At 37.1% G+C, this 21,682-nt stretch overlaps 1 protein-coding gene across 1 annotated transcript in view; it reads right to left on the reverse strand.

The window, feature by feature from the left end:
* The window catches only part of LOC101442617 (S-adenosyl-L-methionine-dependent tRNA 4-demethylwyosine synthase TYW1), a 207,021-nt gene that overhangs the window by 20,210 nt on the left and 165,129 nt on the right, over window positions 1-21,682 (reverse strand). The window contains exons 14-15 of the mRNA XM_004460697.3: window positions 19,118-19,228; window positions 496-663 (exon numbers count right to left, since the gene is read on the reverse strand). Coding sequence (XP_004460754.1) covers window positions 496-663; window positions 19,118-19,228 — 279 coding nt within the window. The remainder of the gene's footprint in view (window positions 1-495; window positions 664-19,117; window positions 19,229-21,682) is intronic.

The following is a 21,682-nucleotide window of genomic DNA, read 5'->3' on the forward strand; positions in this document are numbered from 1 at the left end:
GTGGGCTGACATATGGCAAAGGCAAGATCACTGCCCTCCAAATGACCACAAATTATGGATAGGGAAATAACAACCAAAATGGACTCCACTAGAGGCTATTTCATGGACGAAAATTTTACAGGTTTCATGGAGGAGCCTCAAAGGTCATATAAATCTAAATATTCTTCTGACAGTTGGAAATACTCATATGGGGGGGGGTGTTTAATATTTTAACTTTTCCCTATCATCTTTGTTTCTGTTTTAGCATGCACATTTCTTACAAATGACAAACCAGAAAGCACTTCAAGATGTCTACAAGAGAGCTAAAAGAGAAGCAATTTAACACAGAAAGGAGAGTTTATGAACCCAGCAGACAGAATGCAGGGTTTTTTCAGGAAAGGTAGAAAACAAGCAGATATTCACTCTACCAGGGTAAGGAGGAAATACAGAGAAAAGACAAGAAAGGAGAGGTCAGGATAAAGGTGACAGAAGAAAGCATACTGGAGTTATTCTTACCTTTTTGTGTGCTATCAGGAGGCAATTGGAATGTTCATGTTCACATGCAACTTCATAGTCTGGGATGAGAGCCACTAATTCCTGGACAAAGCGTACCACTTCCTCATGCCAGGGCACGTTGGCCATGGTCAGACTGCTTGCTGAACTTTCTCCACAATAGGTAACACCCTGTGGAAACATTACAACAACCAGAGATTATCACAGACCTACCTTGACTGCCACAGAGTAAGAGGCCAGAGAAAATTCTAAGAGGTCATCTGATTCAATCCATATTTTAAAGTGAAGAAAGAGATACAAGAATTATAAAAATTGCTCTGGTGTTCATACAAGTAGTTAGTGACAAAGACAGCACAAGCGCTCCCATGCTCTTTCCACTCTAGGACAGGGCTGGAGCTTGCAGACCAGTGCTTTGTGCAAGTCACATGGCATGCTGGCCAGTCACAGTAATGCATTCAAGTCACTACCACATCTATCTTTCCATTCAGATCCTTTGGGTGTACTATAACAAATTAATTCTCAAGGGACTCTTATCCCTTAGCACAATAATAGAGGCAAACCTGGCACCCATAAAAATTCACTGGACAAATAATTCACTGGGAAAATCAGAGGGGCTCCCATTTTCCAGTGTGGTTTAGATTGAGGCTAGCAAACTCTTTCTGTAAAGGGCCAGGGAAGGGCCCTTTTGTACTACTCTTTAAGGAAATCACTTTGTACTTAGCTTTTATATGGATAAATGTAAGTACAGGATCATGCCAAAAGGAAAATATATTTGTGTATGTACATACATACATATCTCACCTCTACAGAAATTCCTATTAAGTGCAAGTACAATAAGATAAATTGGCTTCTGTTTTGAACTCCACTGACAGTCCCAGCATCTCAGACCCAAGGATTTCATAACTAAGTTCTCTATTTGGTAAATAACATAAAGATAAATGATTAATGACTAATTTCAGAATAATTTAATTCTTTGGGCTCTTCAAATATCCTAGAAGCAAACTTTCATGACAACTGGTTTGAAGATACTAGATACCCTTCCTCTAAGCAAGAAAAAACTGAAAAAGCTATGTGCTTCTACTTCTCTCTCTCTCTCTCTCTCTCACACACACACACACACCAAGGGGCCAGAATGGCATTAAATGAAAAATCCACAAATGAGCACTGACGAGTGACCTGATCCTACAGATGGCAAAGTTGGGACATTGGCAAAGGCTCCAACGAGCTCTCCAAAATGCTCTCTTCCAGATGGCTGTTCAAAAAGATTACTGGTGTACTAAAATGAGATGGCCTTTGCTGAACATAAACTACAGGTTACTCAACTTAATTATAATAAACAAGAAAATCTCTTTTTTCCCAAGGATTTGTAATATTCATTAAACTGAGTTTGAATTTTAGGTGAATTTTTTAAAAAGCAAAAAGTACTACAGTAAAATTGTGCTAGACTTATTCAAATGCATAAAAGAGCATGAGAATGATTTGATAGGTCAAATTAGTCATAAAAATGTATTTTACTTTACTTTAAATACTGCTGATGATGTGTGAAATATCCAAACAACTATGTAGTAGCTAATTCAAAGGAATTCATTTTTAATATCACTTAAAACAAAAAGCTAGCTCACCAAAGTGCAGAGATTTTATGTAAAACATATTCATGACAATGGTTTTTGAAAATATTTTAAAAAAATTTTTTATTCAGCAATAATAAAATTGTGAAAAGTTGAAGAAAAATTTGGTTGGAAATGAAATGACAGAATGAATGCCACAATTAATTATTATGCCCTCACATACTACTTTTCCTTATATTTGTATGATGCTTTACAGGGTACAAAGCATTTTCACGTAAGCACTCTCATTTGAGCCACACAAAAGCCTTCTGTAAGTAGCACTGGGCATCCTTCCTGGGTCAACCACAGAGCATGGGCCTTCAACATGACAGAAATGCTATGAGCAGAAGATGGTGTCAGTGAATTTGTCTGTGGAGTCAACCTCATGAACTCCCTCACCCAATCTGGCTTCGTGATACCTCACTGTCCTGTGCTCTCTCCTCTGCTTTGACCACTTCACGTCATCTTACACTCTAGTCTACTGATGACTTGCCCTGACATTTTCCTGAGCATAGTTGACCCTCAGTGACCTAAATGTGCTTCATTTTCCCTTCATGTAACAGCTGCCACCTTCTCATCCCATCCGCCCTCTTCCATTTACCACCAGATGCAAGTCTTTCCCCTACAACTCTGACAAAAAGAATAACCTTAGAAAAACACAAGGGCCCAACGTGGCCATCAAAATGCACAGCCATTCACTCCAGAATCTACAGGTTGAGACTGAGAAGAAGACCCAAAAGAGTTCCCAAAGAACAGCACCATTTATGTATCTTCAGGTTTGCAGTGAAAAGTGTAACTGACACCAGGTCAACCCAGTGACCACCCTGCTCTTTTCTTACCGGCTGCTTGGAAAGTTGCCGTGGAGTGCTAGGTCTGCCTTGGAATGTTATCCTAGCCTGCCATACTGCTATTCTCATCAAATGTTTCCTACTACAGAGTTTCTTTTTTCCTTCATTTTATTATTAGAAAAGTTGTGGGTTTACAGAACAATCATGCATAATATACAGGATCCCTATATACCACCCAATTATTAATACCTTCAACTGGTGTGGAACATTTGTTACAATTGTTGAAAGCATATTTTTATAACTGCACTATTAACTATAGTCCATGGCTTAAGTTAGGGTTCACTGTTTGTATACTTCTTCCCATGGATTTTTAAAAAATTTTTTATTTTTAACTACATTCAGATATATATTTTCATGCTGCTAATTATGTTCACAGTGTTGTGCTACCATCATCACCATCCATTACCAAAATGTTTCCATCATTCCAAATAGGAACTCTCAACATTTTAAGCCTTAACTTCCCATTCCCTATCTCCATCCCACCCTCTGGTAACCTATATCCTAGATTCTGATTCTATGAGTTTGCTTATTCTTTTTCTTCCAAATCAATGCGATCACACAGTATCTGTCCTTTTTGTGTCTGGCTTATTTCAATGTGACATAATATTTCAGGTTCATCCATGTTGTCACATTTATCAGGACTTCATTCCTTTTTCAGATGAATAACACTGTTTTGTAACGTATTTATCACATTTTGTTTATCTATTCAATGGTTAGTGGACACTTGGGTTGCTTCCATTGTTGGCAATTGTGACTAACGCTGCTATGAACATCGGTGTCTAAATATCTGAGTCCCTGCTTTCAATTCTTTTGGGGTATATACCTTATAGAGGGATTGCTGGGTCACATGGTAATTCTATACTTAGTTTTCTGAGGAATGACCAAACTGTCTTCTACAGCAGCTGCACTATTTTACATTGCCACCAGCAATGACTGAGTATTCCTATTTCTCTGCATTCTCTGCATCCTCTCCAACACTTGTTATTTTCCGTTTTATTAATAGCAACCATTTTAATTGGTGTGAAACGGTTTGTCATTGTGGTTTTGATTTGCATTTCCTGAGTGGCTAAAGACGTTGAGAATCTTCCCATGTACTTTCTGGCCATTTGTATATCTTCTTTAGAGAGATGTCTATTCAAGTCTTTTGGCCATTTTTTAATTGGGTTGTTTTGTCTTTCTGTCACTAAGTCGAAGGATTTAAAAAAAAAAACATATTCTGGATATTAAACCTTTATTGGATAAGTGGTTTCAAAGTATTTTCTCCCATTGTGTAAGGTGTCATTTTACTTTCATGATAAAGTCCTTCAAGGTGCAGGCTCAGGGATCAAAACAGAAAACTGGATGAACGGCATGAATAAGCATTACAAAGAGGAAACAGGAATGGTCAATAATCACACAAAAATATGTCTCACACAATCAGTAACCAAAGAAAGGAGGAGGACCTGAGGCCCAGAGAAGGCAACTGACCCATGGCAATGGGCATTTCTCTTTAGCTGATTTCCAATGTAGCCTCAAAGTCACAATTCATATTCAAACTTTGAGGCTTTGGATCCTAGTTCAGCTAAAAACCCAGGAAGGAGGAAAGTGGGCAACTTTCTCAGAAGCAGGACAGGACTGCTGAATCTATAGGGACCTGCCCACAACAACCGGCAGCAGTGGAAGCAGTAGAATTCCTCACAGCAGGTGCAGAAGGGACTTCTGGGCAGCCTGGAGGGCCATCTGGACAAAACAAACTTTAATTTTCACTGATATGGACCTTAAGCTAGATCAAGGCTGCAATCTCCCAGAAAAGGACCTCAAACAGTGAACTTGAGATTCACTAGCTTCGAATGCTTAGTATCTTTCCAAAAAGCCACACTACCTAAGAATTATCAGCAAGCAGAGTTAACTCTTCACAAAATGAGTTGGTTAGATCAGGTACAATAATGCTCATTTCTCCTTTCTTCGAAATGAAAATTGATGCTTAAATAAGAAATTTCCACAGTGGACAGAACACTGGACTGGGAGTCAGAGTCCCTGGGTTTGAGCTTTAACTGTGGATTTGTCACTTTTATGTCATTAGATTGCAAATCAGTTAACTTCTCTAAGTTCAAATTCTTCAACTATTTTATTCCAGCTTGTATTCTTTCATTCTTTTGAATTATCCAAAGCATCTTGGATAGTATTGGGCCTTGTGAAAAATACTGGTAGACTGAAGATTACTTGAGAGAGGTATTAACTGGCTAGTATTTACTAAGCTTGATCTTGAAATTTAACTGTATTAGCAAGAAGTCAATTTGATTCAGATGGACTTAATGACTTTGGATGCTAGATTACCTTATTTTAAACCAGGTGAACTTTGTTTACAACACTAGTGTGTAATAGAGAAAATTTTCAGTTGTAACCACCTTCTACTAGTTATGAATTCTTTCAGTGGTTCATCTGTCACTACCTACCATCTGTCACTATGCTGCATAAAATGATATGAAAATATAACCATGATGCCTTATCTATTCTTAAAGTCATAGTTAATAATCTGGTGGAGACACTGGGCTAAGCGTGGTTTGCATATTATCTTATTTGATCTTCACAACAATCCTGTGAAGTAGGTCCTATTGCCGTCTCCTTCCTAATGAGGAAACGGAGGCACCAAGGGTTAGGTAAATTGCTGAATAGCATGTGAGATCGTAACTTGTGGAGCCTAGATTCATTCCCAAAGCCTGGCTGTGAACTATTTCCCTGTCACAGCAGCTTGTGGAGGGGAATTAGCCCCTCCACTTATTCCAGATGTTCTAAATGTCAACAATGGTGCAAAGGTTCTGATTCTTTCCTAAAATCAAATAGAAGACAGAAGGTAAGACCAACTGTCCACAACTCCTATGCAGTTTCTCAGAGGGAAATGAAAGTAATGTTTGTTCTCTGTCTGAGCAGTTATGTGAGATATTTCTAATGAAGAATGAAATATAACTACTCCACTAGAATGAAAATAATTACTATACCACATACACACTGAAAATTTTGCCAAGCGTCTTTTAAAGCATTTTTCATTTGTGTAATTTTCATCTTCACTGATAGTTCTCTTCTATCACCTTCTGGAAGGACTATTCTTTGGCCATTTTCTTCTCACATCAAAAAAAAATCTTGTTTGCATTCCTCCACTTTTGAAGGAATTTTATATTCTTGTAAAAATGAATACAAGATATAATTTTGAAAATGAGAGATTTCTGCCATCAAATGTACACAAGGCCATTTAGCTATGCAAGTCTCATATGTATTACCATGCATGAGATTTTCTGAAGAGAAAAAAAAGTGGTATTAAAAGTGAAAGTAGAGGGAAGCAACTGTGCTTCAATTAGTTGGGCTCCCATCTACCATATGGGAGGCCCTGGGTTCATGTCCCAGAGCCTCCTTGTCAAGGCAGGCTCGCCCACATGCCATGGAAAGCCGCCCGCCTGCAAGCGCCGCGGAGTGCCAACCAGCCTGAAATCGCTGTGGAGAGCCAACTCAGCAAGATGATGCAACAAAAAAGGGAGACAAGTAAAACCACAGAAGAATGTGCAGCGAATGGACACAGAGAGTACACAACAAGCAAGCTGCAAGGGGGGGTAAATAAATAAAAATAAATACAGATTCACAGAAAAACACACAGTGAATGGACCCAGAGAGCAGGCAGCAAACAAGCTGCAAGGGGGAGGGGGGGGATTTAAAAAAAGTGAAAGTAGAAATAGAAATATGAATCTTAATTACTTGATAAGAAAAAGAAGCAAGAAACAAAATAAGCAAATCACCCAGCTATTAGAACAACAGGATTACAAAAGCCATCTAGAAACACATCTGTCCTCCACATGAGCAAAGGTGTCCAATCTGCAAGGCTGTGTAATAAATGAAAGACCCAAGCCACCCTGAGTGACCACTGGGACTAAACAGGGATTCAAACAAATGTAAAGCCCTAACAGTTAACAGAGCAAAAAAAAATCTTTGGTCCTAAAAGACCTTTCCAAACTTTGCTTCATTTTTGTCATTTATTGGGTGGTTTTAGTAAAAACTCTCAATTTTTAAAATATATAGAATCCTGAGTTGACAGTTGGTTAAATAAAGTTTTGGCCCAAGATTTTTTAAAAAAATCACTTGGCCATAAATGTGAGGGCTGATTTCTGAGCTCTTAATCCAGTTCTATTGGTCTATATGTCTGCCCTTGTGCCAGTACCATGCTGTTTTGATTACTGTGGGTTTGTAATAAGTTTTAAGGTCAAGAAGTATGAGTCCTCCAACTTCGTTCTTTTCTATCAAGATAGCTTTAGCTGTTTGGGGGCCCTTAACCTTCTGTAAAAGTTTGATGACTGGCTTTTCCATTTCTGCAAACGCTGTTGACATTTTTATTGGGATTGTAACAAATCTATAAACCGCTTTAGGTAGAACTGATATCTTAATATTTAGTCTTCCAATCCATGAAAACGGAATGTCCTTCTGATTATTTAGGTCTTCTTTGGTTTCTTTATGCAATGTTTAGTAGTTTTCTGTGTACAAGTCCTTCACATCCGTGGTTAGGGTTATTCCTAGATATCTGTTTCTTTTAGTTACTATTATAAATTGATTTTTTTCTCGATTTCTTCATCTGATTGTTTGTTGCTTGTGTATTAAAAATCTACTATGTTGGGGTATTGATCTTGTACCCTGCCACTTTAATTAATTCATTTATTAGCTCTAGGAACTTTGTTGTAGACTTTTCAGGTTTTTCTGTATATAGAATAATATCATCTGCAAATAGGGGAAATTTTACTTCCTCCTTTCCAATTTAGCTGTCTTTTATTTCTTTTCCTGCCCAATTCCTCTGGCAAGAATTTCCAGTACAATGTTGAATAACAGTGATGATGGTGGGGTTCATTGCCTTCTTCCTGATCTTACAGGGAAAGTTTTCAGTCTTTCATCATTAAGTAGGAAGTTAGCTATGGGCTTTTCATATCTGTCTTGTTGAGGAAGTTCCCTTCTATTCCTAGTATTCTAAGTATTTTTTATCAAAAAAAAAAAGGTGGGGGTGTGTGTGCTGTTTGTCAAATGCCTTTTCTGCATCAACTGAGGTGATCATGTGGATTTTTTCTTTCATTCTATTAATGTGGTACATTGTATTATTTGATTTTTTAATACTGAATCACCCTTGCATACCAGTGAAAAATCTTATGTGACCATGGTGTATTTTACTGTTGGATTTGATTTGCTAGCATTTTGTTCAGGTTTTTGCATCTATATTCATAAGAGATATTGGTCTATAGTTTTCTTTCTTGTGATATCTTTCGTATGAGGGTGGTGTTGGCCTCATAGAATTATTATAGAATTATTCAATTTTTTTGGAAGGGTTTGAGTAGAACTGGAGTTAAGTCTTTCAGGAATGTTCGGTAAAATATCCCTGTGAAGCCATCTGGTCCTGGGCTTGTTTGCTGGGAGGCTTTTGATTACTGATTCAATCTCTCTACTAGTAATTGGTTTGTTGAGATCTTCTATTTTTTTCTTGGATCACTGTAGAGTTTGTGTGCTTCTAAGAATTTGTCCATTTCACCTATGTTATTTAATTCACTGGCATACAGTTTCTCAGATTTTTCTGTTATTGTTCTTTTTACTGCAGGGGGGACAGAAGTAATGTCCCCCTTGTCATTTCTGATTTTCATTATTTGTATCCTCTTTTTTCCCTTTGTCTAGCTAAATGTTTGTCAATTTTATTGATCTTTTCAATGAACCAACTTTTGGTTTTGTTGATTCCCTCTATTTATTCTTTATTTCATCTATCTTCACTCTATTCTTTATTTCTTTCCTTCTGCATGCTTTAGGTTTAGTTTGTTCTTCTTTTTCTAGTACTTCCAGACTTAGGGTTAGGTCCCTGATTTGAAGTCATTCTTCTTTTATAATGTAAGCATTTAGAGGTCTAAATTTCTCTCTCAGCACTGCCTTTGCTACATCCCCTAAGTTTTGGTATATTGTTTTTTCATTCATCTCAAGATACCTCCTAAGTTCCCTTGTGATTTGCTCTTTAACTCACAGATTAAAAGTAAATATTCTTTAATTTCCATATGTTTTAAAATTTTCCATTTCTCCTTCTGTTATTGATTCCTAGCTTCATTGTGTTGTGGTCGTTCTGTTGTGATTTAAATATTTTTGAATTTACTGGGACTTACTTTGTGACTTACTATATGGTCTGTCCTAGAAAATGATCCATGTACACAAAAGAAAAATGCATATTCTGTTGTTGGGTAGAGTGTTCTGTATCTGTCTGGTAGGTCAAATATTGTTCAAGTCTTGTATTTCCTTACTGATCTTCTGATTAGATGCTCTATCCATTATTGAAAGTGGTGTATCAAAGTCTCCTATTATTTTAGAAGCATCAACTTCTCACTTCAAATCTCTCAGTATCTGCTTCATATATTTTGGGGCTCTGCTGTTAGGCGCATAAATATTTAAAATTGTTATATCTTGTTTGTCCCATATATCAGTATATAATAACCACCTTTGTCCCTTTTAACTGTTTTTGACTTAAAGTTTATTTTATCTGATATCAGTAGTTACCCCAGTTCTCTTTTGGTTACAACTTCCATGGTATATTTTTTTCCATCCTTTCACTTTCAACCTACTTGTATGCTTGAATTTAAGGTGAGTCTCTTGCAGAATACATACAGTTGGATCATGTGTTTTTACCCATTCTGCCAATCTCTGCCTTTTGACTGGAGAGTTTAATGCATTTACAATTAAGTCAATACTGATAATGTAGGACTTTTTTCTGCCATTTTGCTATTTAGCCTTTGTAAGTTTTATACCATTTTGTCCATCAATTCTTTAGTCACTGCCTACTTTTATATTTATTTGATTTTTCTGTGTTGTATATTGAGTGATTTCTCTTTTTTATCTGGATATATTTTTCATCTGTTTCCCTTGTGGTTATCATGGGGATAAAATGTAACATCCTAAATATGTAAGAATCATATTTGGTTTGATACCAACTTCAACAGCATACACATATACTTTTCCTATACCCCTGTGTCCCCCTTTTTTTGTACTTGTTTACAGTGTATATCCAAAACCATAGATTATTACATTTTATACATTTGCATTTTAGGCCCTGTAGGAAGAAATGGAGTTACATACAAAACAACACAATAAAATACAATAATAATGGCATTTACAATTACCCAAATGGTTAACCTTTACCACAGGTCTTTATTTCTTTATGTCACTCTGAACCACTGTTTAGTGTTGCTTCCCTTCAGTCTAAAGAACTCCTTTCAGTATTGCTTATAGGGTTGGTCTAGTGGTCATGAACTCCCTCAGCCTTTGGTTATCTGGGAATGTCTCAATTTCTACCTCAGTTTTGAAAGAAAGTCTCACTGGATACAGAACTCTTGGCGGGGAGTTGTTTTCTTTTAGCACTTTAAGTATCTCAACCCACTGCCTTCTTGCCTCCATGATTTCTGAGAAGTCAGCAAGCAACCTAATTGGGACTCCCTTGCACATAAAACGGTGCCTTTGTCTTGAAGCTTTCAGAACCCTTGCCTTGTCCTTGGCATTAGATAGTGTGATAATATATGAAAGGGTATATTTTTCTTCATGTTTATTCTTTTTGGTATTCTCTGAGCTTCTTGGATGTACATATTATTCATATCTTTTGCTAAGTTTGAGAAGTTGTCTTGTCATTATTTCTTTTGCCCCTTTCTCTCTTTCTTCTCCTTCTGAGACTCCCATCATGCATTTATTGGTATGCTTGATGGTGTTCAAGAAGTGTCTTAGGCTATTTTCACTTTTCATAATTCTTTTTTCTTTCTGCTCCTCAGCCTGATTAATTTCAATGGTCTTGTCTTTGTTCACTGATTCTTTTTTCTGCCAGCTCTAATAACACTCCTGGGAATTTTTCATTTCAATAATTGTGGCCTCAATTCCAGTAGTTCTGTTGGGTTCCTTTTTAAAATTTCTATCTCTTTATGCAGATTCTCATATTGTTCATTCATTGTTTTCCTGATACCCTTTAGTTCTTTCTCTGCATTTTCCTTCAACTCCTTGAGCATTTTTAAGATCATTTTTTTAAAGGCTTTGCTTGGTATGGCCACATTCTGTCTTATTAATTGGGTATTTTCCGGACTTTTATCCTCTTCCTTGCATGGACCATCGTTTTCTGTTTCTTTGTCTTGTACTCTTGTTGCGCACTGTACATTTTAATATTGTAAAATGTTAACCTCCGATGTTTGTTTCTTGATCTTGTAAACAGCTGGTAAAGAAACAGAATTTTCTTGAGCTTTAGCCCTTCTGTCAGGAAGATCTGCCCAATGACAGTGCAGTTGCACTCTCCTCCCTATATTTCCAGGCCTGTGTCTTGTCCTGGGCTTGTGTTTGTTCGTTGTTTTGGAGTTCCCATATTTACAGGGGTTTAAATGTCCCCTCCATTTCTGTTCTAGTCTACTAAGCTGCTGAAATGCAGATACCATGAAATGCCTATGCTTCAACAATGGGAATTTATTAACTTATAAGTGTACAGTTTTGAGACTGAGAAAAATGTCCAAATCAAGTTATCATCAGGCAATGCTTTCATCCCAAAGACCAGCTGCCAATGTTCCTCAATACCTCTATCCCTTCTCCTCTGGGCTTCATTGCTTTCAGCTTCTTGTTTCCATGGCTTTCTCTCCTTTTTCTCTCTGTATTCACTCCATTTATAAAATTCCCCAGTAAGAGGATTAAGACCCAACCTGGGCCAGCTTTAACTGAAGTAACCTAATCAAAGGACCCTAAGCACAAGAGGTTTATACCCACAGGAATGGACTAGTTCTGAAAACATACTTTTCTGGGGTCTTGTTTCCCAGGAGACAGACCTCTCTTTCTCAGGTATTTGAAGTGGCAAGCCTTTGCCCCACATTGTCCGACTCTATAATAGTTTCTTACACTCCTTTCTTTGTCTCAAGTTGCTTTTGCCTAAAGGGCAAATTCTGGAAAGAGGGGCATGCTAGAGAAGAGTTTCCCAAGTCAGTCTTTCTCAGCTGAAACTGGGCCAGGGACCCTCAAAGGGGTCACAGACCAGCTCCAAAGTGCCCTGTGGAGGGAGTCAGGAAGGACGCAAAGAGCTTTTTCCATGGCTCCCAAAGCTGAGTTTTCTTGGCCTGCCCAGCAAATGCAGCCCCCTAACCAGCACCCCCACAGCCCTAAGGAAGCATAACATCTCTAAGTCTCTGTAGTCACTGCCTTTGCCAGAGGCAAGTTGAAACAAGGGCTGCACTCAGAGCTGTGCTGCCAGGATCCAAAGTCACTAATCAAAAGCAGTGATCAACAATCAGCTGTGCCCACCCCTGGTCTTGGGGAAGAGGATTTTCACGTCCGTTTTTGTCACCTGTGAGTTAGCCAAGGGCTGAACCCCACGGAGGCCGGTAAGCGCCAAATGGAGAGAACAATCTACTGGTCTTTACTGCAATTCACCAGCCTCTTCCTCCCATTCTTCTCTGGATATTGTACAATGTTCTAATAGCCTCTGGAGTTTCAAAATAGTTGTTTCAGACAGTTCCAGCCTGTTAATACTGTTCAACTCCCTACTATACCATCTTCCCACAATTCTCCTCTGTCTATAAATAATAATATTTTTCAAACTCCTCCCTTTTAGAAAATTTTAACTTTCACTAATAAGACATGTTTCCTCTTTTGGCATTAAATAGCTTAGCCTTATTGAATAGGAAAACATGCCATCTCCATTTACTAACTTTCACTTCAGACAAAGTGGATTATAAAAATATTATGTGCTCACTATAATAATTCACATACTACAAAAATAAGAAAAATGAAATTAATAAGGTTTTCCTTTCTCTTCTTCCAAATAGAACATTGTAAACAAGGTGATATATAGCCTTCCATAATTTTCCCTTTCCTTATATAAATATTTGAAATAGTTAAAAATGTAATCAAATAAAAAATATTATTCTACAGTTTGTTTTCTTTTCTTGACAGTATATTATATTCTTTGAACATCCTTTCTTCTATTTCCATTTAAAAGGAAAACATGTCATTATCTTGCTGAACAAATGAAAGGTGCATTTAACGAAGCACGTGCCCTAACCCTTAACTGACACTATAGCCTCTTTCCCCCTCACGTCTTCTACAAGACATAAGTTGATCACGCTTTTTTCTTATTTTTTTTCCAAAGATTTATTTTTATTTTTTATTTTATATCTCTCCCTCCGCCCCCACCCCCCACTCCCCCGTTTGTCTGCTCTCTGTGTCCACTTGGATTCTTGTCAGCGGCACCAGGAATCTGCATCTCTTTCTGTTGCATCATCTTGCTGTGTTAGCTCTCCATGTGTGTGGTTGCCACTCCTGGGCAGGCTGTGCTTTTTTCATGCTGGGCGGCTCTCATTAGGGGGTGCACTCCTTGTGTGTGGGGGCTCCCTACACTGGGGACACCCAAGTGGCATGGCACTCCTTGCACGTATCAGCACTGCACGTGGGTCAGCTCACCACATGGGTCAGTAGGGTTTGAACCCTGGACCTCCCATGTAGTAGGCAGACACTCTGTCAGTTGAGCCAAATCCACTTCCCACATTTTCTTCTTGATACCATCCAAACTGTTACCTATTATATTCTGTCATTGCAACAAATGTTAATTGTGATTAGATTGACATTTCTACAAGAATTTTTAGTTATAAAATCTCTCAAACTAGCTCATTTTACATTTATAGGCTTATTTAATAAGATATCCATTTCCCAAATAGCATACCTATACATAAAATTTTTTATCTTCAGTGCTTTAGCAAGAACTGGTACATTGAGAGAGTTCAAAAATATTTGTTGAATGTAGGAACAAAACATAAAATGGAACTCTTCTTTGAGAGAAAGTATGCCACAATAACATCTTTGCTATAGACAGGGGCCTTTATCAGGTAGCTCCTAGAGATGTTTAATAGTTTGCCAAAGTAAAAAATAATCATGAAAGAATTACACTATTTTCAAAGCAGCCATCTTACTCTTTAAAAAAATTCACTTATTTTCTTTTCATATTATAGAATACCTTGTTCAATATAAAACACACTGGGAAGGAAGGAAGGGAGGGAGGAGAAGGGAGAGAGGAAAGAAAAAGTCCCCATGATCCAGTCAAGTTGCTTTTTAATGGAGGTATTACTACAACATAAATTGAGGGAGTATTCTTTAATAGCTAAATCATAAATTTAAAAACTAATTCCAAGGTTTCCTTAAGCCAGCGCATATGATTTCAGAGGTAATTTGTATCTCTGCATCATTAGGGCTTTTTGCCAAGAGCAGCCTTTTGAAATTAAGAGCTATTTCAAAAGGAAAACACTAAGTGTTTTTTACCTGGCCAGAGATAAAATACTATGCATGCAGAGAGCAGTATTTCACCTGTCTCCAAATCCTCACTCTTCCAGAGTATGATAAAACAGAAAGCTCTACCTACTAAAAGACAGCTGTGAAGCTCTGAACTATCTTCTGATATGAAATAGCATTCAGTTTCACGAACATGAACTGAAAAAGTAGAGGTGGCTTTCAGAGACAGGGTGAATTTTCCCATCACTTTCTCACATCTGGGGATACTTAGTTGCCCTAGAAAGCTGTATGCCTCTCAACCTTCCAGAGCTTCAACTGCATCTCATGCTCCTGACTTCTGAATCAGTCTTACTCCTGAAACTCTAGGCCTGTGTCAATGGCCTATTTGTACCTATACTTGTATATTTAAAGTATATCTCAAATTTAACTTGGCCAACAAAGAACGCATGATTATTCCCCAAATTTGATCCCCTGCCCCACTGTTTTTCTCCATATTAGTCAACTTTCTACTCCACACAATAGCTTAAGCCAAAACCCCAGGCACTATTCTTTTTTTTTTTTTTTTTTTTTTTTTTTTTTTTTTTTTTTTTAAAGATTTATTTATTATTTATTTAATTTCCCCCCCTCCCCTGGTTGTCTGTTCTTGGTGTCTATTTGCTGCGTCTTGTTTCTTTGTCCGCTTCTGTTGTCGTCAGCGGCTTGGGAAGTGTGGGCGGCGCCATTCCTGGGCAGGCTGCTCTTTTCTTTTCACGCTGGGCGGCTTTCCTCACGGGGCGCACTCCTTGCGCGTGGGGCTCCCCGACGCGGGGGACACCCTTGCGTGGCACGGCACTCCTTGCGCGCATCAGCACTGCGCATGGGCCAGCTCCACACGGGTCAAGGAGGCCCGGGGTTTGAACCGCGGACCTCCCATGTGGTAGACGGACGCCCTAACCACTGGGCCAAAGTCCGTTTCCCCCAGGCACTATTCTTGATTCCTTTTGTCTTTTCACCCCCATAACCAAACTAGGAACAAGTTCTATGGGTTGTATTTCCAGAACTTATCCCAAATGCACCCACTCCTCTCCAACTATAGTACGACTGGCCTTCCCCAGGTTATCATATCTCTAGGTTAAGCAACAGTTTCCTAACCGGTCTTCCTTCTTCCACAACTGACCTCTATAATCCATTCATGACACAGCAGCCAGGGCGATCTTTTTAAAATCATAAATTAGATCATGTCATTTCCCTAATTTTAAAACCATTTCCCAGTGTACCTAATATTAAGAAAGCTTCCCATTAAGCTTAGCATAAAATCCAATTCCCTTTTTCTAGCTAAAAATTACAACAAAGTCTGGTTTTATTAAGCTATAATTCACATACCATACCATTCACCTATTTAGAGTGAACAAGTCAATGTACTCCCCTACATGCACCAAAAAAAACCCCCTACCTATTAGCAGTCATTCCTTATTTCACCCCACTCCATTCCTAACCCCACTCTCAGGCAACCACTAATCTACTTTCTGTCCCTATAGATTTGCCTTTTCTGGACATTTCATATAAACAAAATCATATAATACGTGGTCTTTTATGACTGGCTCCTTTCACTCAGCATATTGTTTTCAAGGCTCATCCATGTAGCATGTTTTAGTACCTCATTCATTTTTATGGTGGAATGTTATTCCATTGTATGGATATACCACATTTATTTATCCATTCATCAGTTGGTGGGAATTTGTTTGCTTGTTTGTTTGTTTTTTGGCTACTATGAATAATGCTGCTATGAACAGTCACATATAAGTTTTTGTGTGGTCATGTTTTCATTTCTCTTGTATATAAAACTAGTAGAATTTCTAGGTAAAATAATCTATATTTAGCCTTTTGGGGAACTGCCAGACTGTTTTCCAAAGTGGCAGCACCATTTTAAATCCCACTAGCAACATACAAGTGTTTCAATTTCTCCCTATCTTCACAAACTGCTGTCATTATCCATCATTTTTCATTACAACCATTCGTGGGACGTTGAAGGGATATTTCATTTTGCTTTTTTTTAAAAAAAAAAAAAGATTTTATTTTTTATTTATTTCTCTCCCCTTCCACCCCAACCCCAACATTGTCTGCTCTCTGTGTCCATTCGCTGTATGTTCTTCTGTGACCACTTCTATCCTTACAAGCAGCACCAGCAATCTACTTTCCTTCACGCTGGGGGGCTCTCCTTACAGGGTGCACTCCTTGCACGTTGTGCTCCCCTATGCGAGGGACACCCCTGCGTGGCACGGCACTCCTTGCGTGCATCTGCACTGCGCATGGGCCAGCTCTACAAGGGTCAAGGAGGCCCAGGATTTGAACCAGGGACCTCCCATGTGGTGGGCAGATGCTCTATCCATTGGGCCAAGTCTGCTTCCCTCTCATTGTGCTTTTGATTTACATTTCCCTAATAACTCATGATGTGGAGTATCTTTTTATGTGCTTACTGGCCATTTGTACATCTTGTGTAAGATTCTTTATATCTTCTAGACACATGTCTCTTATCAGATTGATGATTTGCAAATATATTCTCCTATCCTGTGGGCTGGGTTTTCATGCTATTTACAAGTTTTAATAGTAAAAGAAGGAAACAACTCAAATGTCACCATGAGGTGCCTGACTGAACAATGCACAGTACATCCACACAGTGAAAGACCATGCAGACAGTAAAGGAATGAGGAATATCTCTCTATCCTCCAATGAGGTAATCACACTTGCATTGTTAGGTATGAGCAGAAGTGTGCACCACACTTACTATGCATCTAAGGGGCTGGGGAATATATATATATATGTTTACATTAAGAAAAATGGAAGGATAAGCTATTACTTTTTTTTTTTTTTTTGCTTAAAAGTTGAGGGAGGGAATAGATGGAGAAGAATGTGACATAGAAGTTAGGACACCTCTTATTTCATAAATTTGACTTTGAGATCTTGTGTTTTTACATAATTATAAAACAATTAAACAAATAAAAACAATGTCTAAAAACTGAAAGCAAGTGGAAACAAACGAGCTTTACTATGTATTAAACTGATGGCATAACCAGACAGAGAAGAGTATTTCATGTGACCTTAAAGCACAGGAATTTTATTATATTATCCCCAAAGGAACATATACTAGTGACCCCCCCAAAACAAATTTTTTTAAACTGTTTTCAGTAACCATACTGTTGGTGGTCATGTTGGTATTATGAGACTACTATATTAGGGGATAAAGCAAATGTGAAATTAAATGGCTATAAGGTAAAGTATTTAAGTAAAAATCTTATAGTGCTCATTTGACCTGGAAATATGGGTTATCTCATGATGTACTTTCTTTTAAAAAACTTTTCTGTTTTAGTTAAGCTCTGTCCATAGAAAAGACCTTAAGATAATAATGAACCCAATGGAAAGGGCATCCTAGTGCCCAAACTCCACATTTAAAAAAAAAAAAAAAAGGAGAAAGAACTAAAAGAAATAGAGATTCTCAGTTAGGGGCAGGAAATGATGTACAAAATGGGCCTGGAACATTGTGTCATACTAGAAAGCAAGGGTCATGTGTAAAGGACTCAAGAGCCTATTTGAAGAGACTCCAACTGGCCAAAGACAAGATCATTTGAGTATCAAGGAGAATAATAACTACAGTGACCTGAAATACAGTGAATATGAGCTAACAATTACACAAAAAGATAAAAAATGAAACACCTCATGGATCCATTCTGGATGATGTTAGGGAACCAATTCATTATTTTGAAAATGAGGAAATAAAGGGGAAGAATGAAGCATTAATCCTGCCTTCCCAGAGAGTTGACATGGGGTGATTCTATTTATAGGAATATTTCAGCTAATAAATGAAAAAGAAATGGTAGAATTAAAATTTTCCATTTTGCAACCCCTAATACATTAGTAGATTAATGCAATTAGTGGCTGCTAGTGTCACACAAAAAAGGCAACCAGACATTATATACTTCCTGATGGAAGTATACAATACTACCAATGAAATATTCTTGAAACACACACACACACAAACCTGAATCTGATAAATTTACTCTAGATGTAAGTACTAATCCATAGGAAATGGAGGGGTAGAGGAACATGTTTAAAGGCACCATATGGATGCAATCAGCAAAATCTAAAATATGGGGAATTTATTGATGTGGTTTATAAATGATCCAGTTTCTTCAATTCTTTAAATTACAAGGGGGAAAAATATGTATAGAAGAGGAATTGATAGTTTAAAAGATATTTAAGAGATAAATAATCAAATTACAATGTAATATCCTTATTTAGATCCTGATTCAAAAATCCTGTTAAAAAAAAAAGAAAGGATCAGGAAAATTTGAATCCTACATATTCCAATAATTAAAAGATCATTGTTAATGTTTTTAGGTGTGAGAACAATATTTGGGATAAATATTTTAAAAGAATATTTATATTTTAGATATATATATATTTAGAACTATATACTGAAATACCTATGTATATATGATATAATGTTGGGGATTTGCTCCAAAATAATCTGGGGAAAGGGCAGAGAAAATGGGTAGGAGTTAGAAACTAAACTGAGTTGGTTATGAGTTGATAATTTTTTAAGCTGGGTGATGGGTGGATGGGGGCTCATTAAACTATTCTCTCTACTTTTGTATATGATTGAAATTTTCCATTAAAAAGAAAAAAAAACTTTTTTAAAGGCCACCCACTAAAATATAAGTACTTAAAGAGTAAGAACTGTCTTCTTCACTGCTCTTACCCCCAAAGCTTAGAAGAGTGCCATATTCTTGATTATTAGTTTTGAATGAATAAACAAAACAAATACCTGGAGCCTCCTTTAGAGTTTTAAATAGATTTTAACTCTGTTGTGGCCAGCAAAGCCCCATAGTCAAACGTGCAGGGCATTTGCCAGCAGCGGCTCACCTTCACTTCGATGAAGTCCGGCCTCCCGAGGCCCACCAGCTCAGCGTAGGCCTGCAGCTCATCCACATTCCAGGCTTTCACCAGGGTCAGTCTGTAGACAGTCCGCTGTTGCTAAAACAAAGCAAAAGCCACATATTAACTGAAAAGAAATCTCAATTTTTTTAACCCCCAGATAACCCAGGTAGGGCGAAATCCAGCATAAACTTCTGTAAACTGAAGTTATATTATGTGGAAAGATGAAAAAGTATACAAAATGTAGTAACATTCTCATAAGCTTTATGAAGCACAGCTGCTAACATATTTCTCTTCTCTCCCTCACAATATCTAATACTATATTAGGCACCCAAAAGATGCTCTTTTCTTAACTATATACATTTTTATTTGTTATATTTTTATTTGTGTGTGTATGTGTGTGTTTAGATTACTGTAGCTTACTGTTAATTCTTATAGTTGTATTGTCATTGCTCTGGCATTGTTCTTTAGAATGGTTTTGGTTATTTTGTTCTTTTGCCATTCAATACAAACTTAAGAATCAGATTAAGCATTTTCCATGTGCATACTGGTTATACGTATATCTTGTTTGGAGAAATGACTATTTAAATCCTTTGTCCATTTCTAAATTGGGTTGTCTTCTTATTACTAAGTTTTATGAATTGTTTATATATTCTGGATACAAGTCCCTTATCAGACATATGATTTGCAAATATTTTCTCCCAGTGAGCTGTCTTTTCGTTTTTTTGATAATGTCTTTTGAAGCCAAACATTTTTAATTTTCAAAATTTTAAGTTTATCAATTTTTCCTTTTCTCACTTAAGTTTTTGGTGTCTATCTAATAAATCACTACCTAACCCATGGTTATACAGATTTACTATTTTTATCTTCTAAGTTTTTTATAGTTTTAGCTTATCTATTTAGATCTATGATCCATACTGAAAAGATATTCTTTCCCCTCAATGAATTGCCTTGGCATGTTCGCTGAAAATCAATTAATTGATTATAAATGTAAGGGTTTATTTCTGACTCTGAACTCTATTAAACTAATTTATATGTTTGTCTTTATGCCAGTACTACATTATCTTGATTACGCAGTAACTTTTGACATCAGAAAGTGTGAGTCCTCCAACTTTGTTCTTCTTTTTCAAGATCGTTTTGTCTAATCTGGGCCCATGATTTATTTTTCAATTAAATATATATATTCCTAATTTCTGCCTAGAAAAAAAGGGATAGAAGCAACGAAGCCAGTAACAATAACTGCTCCTAATACCCTGGCTAATTAGATGGTACTAAGGAATGATTTCTTTTCTATTTTAAGGTATGATAATGGCATTATGGCTACCTAAAAAAACAAAAACAAAAAAAAGGTCCTTATCCATTAGAAATACTTACTAAATTATTTAGTGGTGAAATATCATATTTGAGATGTTGCTTTAAAGCTTCTCAAACTTTCATAATCCTATGAATCACATGGGGATGTTGTTAAAAGCAAATTTTGCTTCAGCAGGACTGGGGAGGAATCAGAAATTCTCTATTTCTAGCAAAGTTCCTAGATAACACCCATGCTGCTAAATCTCAAACCATGTTTTTTAAGTAGCAAGGCTCAAAATACTTCTCTACTTTTGTCTATGTTTGAAAATACCCCTAATTTAAAAAAAGAAGAAACAATTGAGACAAATTTAATGAAGAAAAGAAAAATAAGAGATCATTAATAAACATGAAAAAAAGATTAGGCACCACAAGAGAAGATGCAGTTTTCTAAGAATATGTATTAAGAGTTCCTTTAAAAATGTAATACTTCACACAGAAAAACACAGAAATCTTCCAGATTCAGTTTGCAAAGAATTCTCTTAATGCCCAAACTTAACAAATATGATAGAAAATATCATATCAATCTCACTTTTGCAGACGACATGACCCTAAAAATAGAAAGTCCCGAAAAATCTACAACAAAGCTACCAGAGCTAATAAATGAGTTCAGCAAAGAGGTAAGATACAAGATCAACACACAAAACCCAGTGGGGTTTCTCCACACTAGCAATGTGCAATCTGAGGAGGAAATCAACAAAAACATTCCACTTACAATAGCAACTAAAATACTCAAATATCTGGGAATCAATCTAACCAAGGATGTAAAGGACTTGTAGACAGAAAACTATAAGACATTCCTAAAAGAAACCAAAGAAGACCTAAATAAATGAATGGGCATTCCATGTTCATGGATTGGAAGACTAAATATTGTTAAGATGTCAATTCTACCCAAAATGATTTTACATATTCAATGCAATCCCAATCAAAATTCCAACAACCTACTTTGCAGAAATGGAAAAGCCAATCATCAAATTTATTCAGGTAAGGGATCCTGAATAGCCAAAAAGATGAATGAAGTCAGAAGACTCACTCTTCCTGATTTTAAAGCATATTATAGGGAGCAGATGTGGCTCAAGCAGTTGAGCACCTGCTTCCCTCAGGGGAGGTCCCAGGCTCAGTTCCCAGTGCCTCCTTAAAAAAACAAAAACAAATACAAGCAAAACAAACAAAAAAGCCAATTCAGGATTCAATCCCTGCCTC

The sequence above is a fragment of the Dasypus novemcinctus genome, chromosome 23 (genome assembly GCF_030445035.2).
Source record: "Dasypus novemcinctus isolate mDasNov1 chromosome 23, mDasNov1.1.hap2, whole genome shotgun sequence".
Classification (NCBI taxonomy): Eukaryota; Metazoa; Chordata; class Mammalia; order Cingulata; family Dasypodidae; genus Dasypus; species Dasypus novemcinctus.